This window comes from Aedes aegypti, chromosome 2 (genome assembly GCF_002204515.2).
Source record: "Aedes aegypti strain LVP_AGWG chromosome 2, AaegL5.0 Primary Assembly, whole genome shotgun sequence".
Classification (NCBI taxonomy): domain Eukaryota; kingdom Metazoa; phylum Arthropoda; class Insecta; order Diptera; family Culicidae; genus Aedes; species Aedes aegypti.
In genome coordinates, this window is record NC_035108.1 from 26,528,601 (window position 1) to 26,535,741 (window position 7,141).

Sequence of the window (7,141 nt, forward strand, 5' to 3'; positions counted from 1 at the left end):
ATTTCGGAGCCAGTTTATGAGTTTCACCAGTTTTCAAAACAATGAAATCACCTTCTTTATAATTTGTACATTTTTTCCTTTTCTTATCAATTTGTCTTTTATTATAATTTTGATGAACCAAATTTTGTTGTCGGGCATTTTCGCGAATATTTGTTAAATTTAATGTTTCTAGATCTGGTTGTCTGTTAGCAACATAATTTGCAATGTTGTTATTTTCACTATCCAAATTATTTTGCTGAAATCCGAACAATAACACACTAGGATAATTACCTATTGACCTGTTATATGTATTATTAAAAATGAATTCAACTTTAGGTAATAATTTATCCCATTTTTTACACGATTCGTGACATAATTTAGCAAGCATTGGGGTAAGTGATTTATTCATACATTCAACTTGACCGTTTGCTTCATGTGTGTAAGCTGCAGTTTTTATATGTTCAATTTGATTATTTGAAATAAAATCATTAAATTTTCTCGACGTGAAACAGGATCCTCTATCTGTAACTATTCTATTCGGTTTACTATAGAAGTTTATGTAATTCGTCAAATGAACAATAGTTTCTTCTGAGCTAATACTTTTTGTTGGAAAAAATTTAGTAAATTTTGTAAATGCATCTACCATGACTAATATATACTTTGCTCTGTTTGTAGAAGGTAGCTGGATAGGTCCATAGTAATCCAAGTGAAGAGTGGTAAAAGGTTTATCTCCTTTATCAACAATTTTTAAAAACCCTTCTTTCTTTCCACTAGGGCTATAAAAAATACAAGTCAAGCAATTGCTTATATAATTTTTAACAGACTTATTCATTCTACTGAACCAAAATTGCTTCCTTATTTCATGCATAGTTTTTTCTACTCCAATATGACCACAATTGTCATGATCTAATTTGATAACATTGTCAATCATCAATTTCGGAACAACTAATAAACGTTTGTTACCATCTTTTTTGAAAAGTACACCATTTATAAGCTCAAAATCAGGGAAAGGAGATCTCTCCAGAAGCTCTTTAATTCTAATAATTTTCTCATCCTGCTCTTGTGCAACTATTATGTTTTGCTCTATATCATTTCCATTAAGAACATTGATACTTTCAGCCATATTTTCATCAATTAAATTTTGATGGTTTGATTTGAAACTGTCTACATTTTTTTAACTACTATGTCTTGACGACTTAGAGCATCAACATGTTGCATTTTTGAACAATCTCTATATTCTAAATCAAAATTATAACATTCCAAAAACAATGCCCATCTGCAAATTTTTGGATTAACATCTTTTTTTGACAAAGTTTGAACTAAAGCATTGCAATCTGTAAAAATTTTAAAATGAATTCCTGCCAAATAAATGTGAAATCTTTTAATAGCATATACTACTGCCAGTGTTTCAAGTTCAAAGCTATGCAGTTTTGATTCTAAATCATCTGTTTTCCTACTAAAATAACTAACAGGATAATTTATTATCATTTTTATTTTTTTTGAAGCAGCTAGCTCCTATGGATTCGGAGCCATTCTGTGAAGTTGTGTTTCTGCATGAGGATCATATGTTGCCAAAATTGGCGATGAAATCAATCTGTGTTTCAAAACATTAAAAGCTTTTAATTCTTCCTCTCCAAATACAAATTTCGCATCTTTTTTCAAAAGGCTATATAAAGGTCTCGCAATGGTTGCAAAATTTAGTACAAATTTTCTAAAATAACTAGTAAGGCCTAAGAACCTTTGAACATCCTTACAGTTTTTAGGTATTGGAAAGTTAGAAATACTTTCAATGTGAGATTTGTTCAATTTCTTTCCAAATTTATTTATTGTATATCTCAGATAATCTATTTCTTCAAATATAAAACGACATTTGCTCAAATTAATTTATAATAAATTATCATTCAAAATTTGAAAAACTTTTCCTAAAGTCTCTATGTGTTTTTCAAAACTTTCACTGGCTATCAAAATATCATCAATATAAACAATAATTTCTTCATCATCTATCAATTTTTAAAAAATTCTATTTATAAATCTCTGGAAAACCGCAGGAGCATTACATAACCCAAAAGGGGCACGTAAATATTCATATTGACCCTTTGGAGTTACAAAAGAAGTATACTTGGTAGATTCGGGTGCAATTCTGATCTGATGAAACCCAGATTTCAAATCAATAATTGAAAATACAGCTTTATCTCTCAAAGAATCAATCAAATCATCTATAACAGGCAAAGGGTAGTTATCTCTTACAGTATTTTTATTCAGTTTTCTATAGTCTACGCATAACCTAAAATCATTATTTTTTTTAGGGATTAGTATAATAGGGCTGGCATACGGTGAATTATTTTCTTTAATAATTCCTTCTTTCAATAATTCTTTAATTTTCCCGTCAACTTTATTCTTTTGATCATACGACAACCTTCTAGGTTTAAAATGAAAATATTCCTCTTTTTTTAACGATATAGTCATTTCATATTCTGTAACTGACTTATGTGGCTTTTTGTTGAAATAATATTTACTCTTGAAACATTCTAAAAATTTTGCCACCTCGTCATCAGATATTTTTCCAATATTTGATAACAAAGTTTCGTACATTTCGGAACTGATATTACATATTTTTTTATTATTTACCTGAACGTTAGAAGGATTTTTCAAACTGTAAATACCTTTTATTGACATCATACATTTTGATTCCATTTTGAATGATCGTTTTAATCTCTGGACGCATGATCACATCTCTTCCGATTATGGCATCGACGAGTCCTAAAATATTTGTCAGCAACAACATGAAACTCAATTCTGAAATGAATGTTTTGTATGATTATCTCAGTCTTAAAAATTCCTAAAATTTTGAGTCTGTTTCCACTAATACTTTTATAATATTTACTATTGTTATAATTGGAAATTCTAGATTTTTCTACTAAACCTCTACGTATTAGTGAAATTGGACTCCCTGTATCATATAAAGATTTAAAAATTCTATTTGACTAGGAAACTGAAAATCTACCAATCCTGAACGTCCATCTTCTACAGCTAAGTCATCTTCAACAACAGCATTTACAAATTTTGGTTTTGGAGCTTCATCACGCGCATTTCTCCTGTTGGGATTGGGCCTCGAAGTATTATTACGATTCTTCCAGCAAAATGCAGCAATGTGTCCAGGTTGATGACAAGAATAGCACTTAATTGATTTCCAAGTAGACAAATTTGATGCTGAGGAAATTCCGAACATTCTGAAAGCTTGAATAATTTCTCCAAGGGTTTTGAAATTTGATAGTCTTGCTTGATTTTTCAGTATCGGATCCATTATTCCTTCTACGATGTACTCAATTAGTTCTGATTCTGGCATCTTCAAAGGTTGAGCTATAACTTTTTTGGCTTGACAATAATCAGAAAAAGTTTCAAATTTTGGGGACCAGGTTCTATTCTCCAAACGCTTACGAATTTCAAATGTGTTCACAGGACGATCAAAAAATTCTTTGAGGTTCTTCAGTATTTCATCGTAACTCTTCAACATAAAATCAGCTTGCGAATGTAGCCAGGATTGAGCTTTACCTTTAAGGTTCCGGATGATCACCAACTTCATGATAAACTCGTTAACTTTAAGCGCATTTTTCGTATGCTCCAATACAGCTACAAAATGATTGACATCTTCTTCAGAAGCTCCAGCAAAGGATGGCAGCATAATAGAAATCTCTTCCGGTCCAAAATGATGCATTTGATGGAAATTTGAACTATTTTGAATCAACGCAGCATTTTCCTTGATTGTATTTTGAGCTTGAATTTGTTGAACATTACAATCTTGACTGATACAATCTCCACTTCCAGGTTCGATGCGATTTGACACCGATCCTGAAGTTATGTGGGCAGCGGAAGCAGCAGCATTCATTGCGTGTGGCACGGCGATACCTGCAGCTTGTAATCCGCTTTCTTGAAATGAATTTTTACGTATTCTCGACGTCCTTTCCAAGCACACGTCTCCTATTCTCTCCTCAGGTAACGGACTCGTAACAGATTCTACCAACATCCACAGTATTTGAATTTTGGGTTTCGTTTCCACTTTCTCCACGGGAAAATCGATTTTCAAATGCACCATGGCTTGAGAAAATTGGCTGTTCCATTTCTGCAGAGGTCTTTTGGCTTTGTAATAGCATGGCTTATCCCACTTCTGAACTGTAGTAATAAAACACGTCTTGATGGTTCAGGGGTTTATTATACAATAATCATCCCTAACGTCAAACAACTACTACTGTACCCTATGTCAGCCTACTATGCTCTCACTACAGATTGGCTTGTTCTTTTGGCTCTCATATAATTTGTACGGAGTAAGATACTACTGAAAAACTTCAAACCGTTTTTCTCAAAGTAGGTTGTACCCTTTGATACCAACATGTACTTGTGAACGTTTCAACGCAGTACGTCTATCTTTTGTTTTGCCAGAGCATTGAGCATAAAAGTTATGAGGGAATATACAAATAAGAACATTCTATATCATCTAAATAAGAATTTCCATAATCATCAAAGTTTCTGAAAAAGGCCCTCCCAAACCATACATTAAATTAGATTCAACAATATCTATGGTTAGGGACAGTGTTGTTAGTTGGGAAAAATTTAAATGCTTATAGTACCCTTCAATGCGAAAAATAGCATCAGCAAATATAGCCAATCGATAGTAATTGGTTGAAGGTCTAGGAAAAACATTTTCCATGGGGAAGAATGATAATAGAATTATTCAATTGTCAGTCTCATGATATTCATGAAATTTAACAGCTCAGTATAAAGGTACATATTGTGGGTAACACATGTCGCATAAAATGAATGTAGTGTAAATGAGGCAACATTTTTTAAACTTTAATTGCAACAAGAATTCGGTTGGTCTACACTACTATTCGGTTGATTTTACACAATTTTACACATCACTTAAAACAGAAACTGTCCCTTTAAAATTGACGGTTTAGTCTCCCTAGAAATGGCTTTGGGACCAATGTGCAATGTATGATGATAAATGGGTCAAGTTCAACTCACCGACATCGAGATCGGCCCACTCTTTACCCTTCAGAACAGCGGCCTCGTAAAGCGGCGGTTGATAATCCGGATACGGTTGGGACCAGAAGACGCTCTCGTCTGGCACAGGATAACGGCGGACATCACTCTGAGGGTAGACGTTGTTCCGGCAGCGGTGGTGCTTGTAGATGCCCGGAATCATGGCCATCACTGCGGGAGTGCTGATGGCTCGAGTAAAACCAGCCATTCGAGTGCAACAACGGTTGCCAGTCGTTACATAAGGCTGCAGGCGGGACGACACGATCGATATCAGAATAAATAAGGACAGTGCACCAGCTGGTTCGATGCCAGGCAACGTGTTTGGCGGAATTTCGATTGCATTGCATTGGATTGCAGGAAACCGTTTATTTGGAGCTGACCTTGGTAAGAGAATATGTTGAATGGCATTGTACAAGGTCATGCGGTCATTAGTAATGCATTTAAAGTGGGGTTAACTTGTGTACCGTTGGAGCTTCGACTGTAGTTTCTTGTTGATGTTTGATTGGCTTTTCAGTCTTGACAAAATAAAAAAAACTGTTACAGTCAAACCTCCATGAGTCGATACATGAAGGGACTATCGACTAATGAGACAGAAATGCTTGGAGACCATCATTTTTAGTATGATTCCATGAGTCGATATCATCGAGAGTGGTGCTGTCAAAGAACAAGCTTTTTTTGAAAATATAAAACATAGATTGTCGAATTTTCCAGCCAGATTCTAATAATCCCTGAATTTTATAATCTCCAAAAATCATCCGTTCTAAACGTTGTTCCTTTTTCGAGTGAAATTTTATTATTTTATTTGTTTTTTTTTTTATAATTATCATGACATTTCACAATATAAGTCGAACGATCTACAGAAAACCGATTGCGATTGATAAATTAAAGAGATATTGCAAGTACAAGATGTCCACTTTACAAAATGAACAGTCATTAGTATTCTATATCGCAAGAAAGAACGCGACAATGAGTAGTCTAGTATCAAATGCTGAATGAAACTCATTGTATGTTCTTCCCAGAAATGCATGAAAACTTTTATTGTTATTGTTTTTGAATATGCATTACTCTATGTTTGACTAATCACCCTACCTACAATAATTATCAAATCAGACATCAGACATAATTCAAATTATTCAATTGATAAGGATCAAATCAGAACCAAATCAAATTACACAAATATATTAAAATTACAAGAGTTAATATATAATTTATGCATATTACCTTTAAATGTGTACCTTTAGAAAATTAACTTCGTTCTTTTCTACATAAAATCATAAAACTACGGAATTCCATGACACAAAATTGAGAAGTCGACAGTAATACACAGAAGTTTTGATACAATAAGAGCTATACCCCTACTGGCATTTCTAATGTTTGTAAACAAAATTCTCTCTCAATCAAACCTAGCATCGAGTTGAGAGAAACGACCAGGAATGTTACTCTCAGTGTCAGCAAGTATGAGAAGTGAGCCCTTTTCAGAGCATTTAGAGATTTTTTTTTAATTTTAGGGGAACCTGGTCCAATTCGGACCTAGTAACAGTTTTTTGGCCATATGTTGTCAGTATGATAAATGTCATGAAAAGTTTTATGTTTTCGCGAAAGCTTGATTCAGCTCGCGCATTTTTCTCTCAGAGAGTTTTGTTATATTTCTTATCAGGACTTGACTAGACATGTTTGAACAATATTCTTCAAAAGGTCCGAATTGGACCAACCCTGTTCCAATTCGGACCCCCCATGTTCTAATTCGGACCACTCTATGTTTTATGTTTTTTTTTTTTTTGCTAAGGTAGTAATGAATTATAGCTCTGTTTTATTTAGTATCAAGCTTTTTGAACTGCTTCTGAAAACGGAAGCCTTAGAAAATAAACTAAATGCGCGGCAAATTTCAATTGAACTAGAATCAGAAGTAGCTCAATTAAAATGTGGATTTTATTTAAAAAAAAAACGTGAAATTGCAACGATTTTTGTATGAAATTATTAATTATTTTATTTGACATTTGTTCCAATGTTTCAACATTGGATATTCCATGTAACTCATTGGTACTATACCAGAGAGGAAGCCTCAGAATCATTTTTAAAATTTTATTTTAGATTCTCTGCAGAGTTTTCTTCCTGATATTAC

The 7,141-nt window shown here is 33.4% G+C and overlaps 1 protein-coding gene across 3 annotated transcripts in view; it reads right to left on the minus strand.

The window, feature by feature from the left end:
* LOC5577799 (ADP-ribose pyrophosphatase, mitochondrial) overlaps window positions 1-6,391 on the minus strand; it is an 11,564-nt gene extending 5,173 nt beyond the window's left edge. The window contains exons 1-2 of one of the 3 annotated variants that reach the window (XM_001663516.2): window positions 6,241-6,391; window positions 5,002-5,399 (exon numbers count right to left, since the gene is read on the minus strand). In XM_001663516.2, the coding sequence (XP_001663566.1) occupies window positions 5,002-5,227 (226 nt within the window). In that variant the 5' untranslated portion in view covers window positions 5,228-5,399; window positions 6,241-6,391. The remainder of the gene's footprint in view (window positions 1-5,001; window positions 5,400-6,240) is intronic. The other 2 variants (XM_021840336.1, XM_021840337.1) reach the window with 2 other exon arrangements.
* Between the last annotated feature and the right edge of the window lie 750 nt (window positions 6,392-7,141).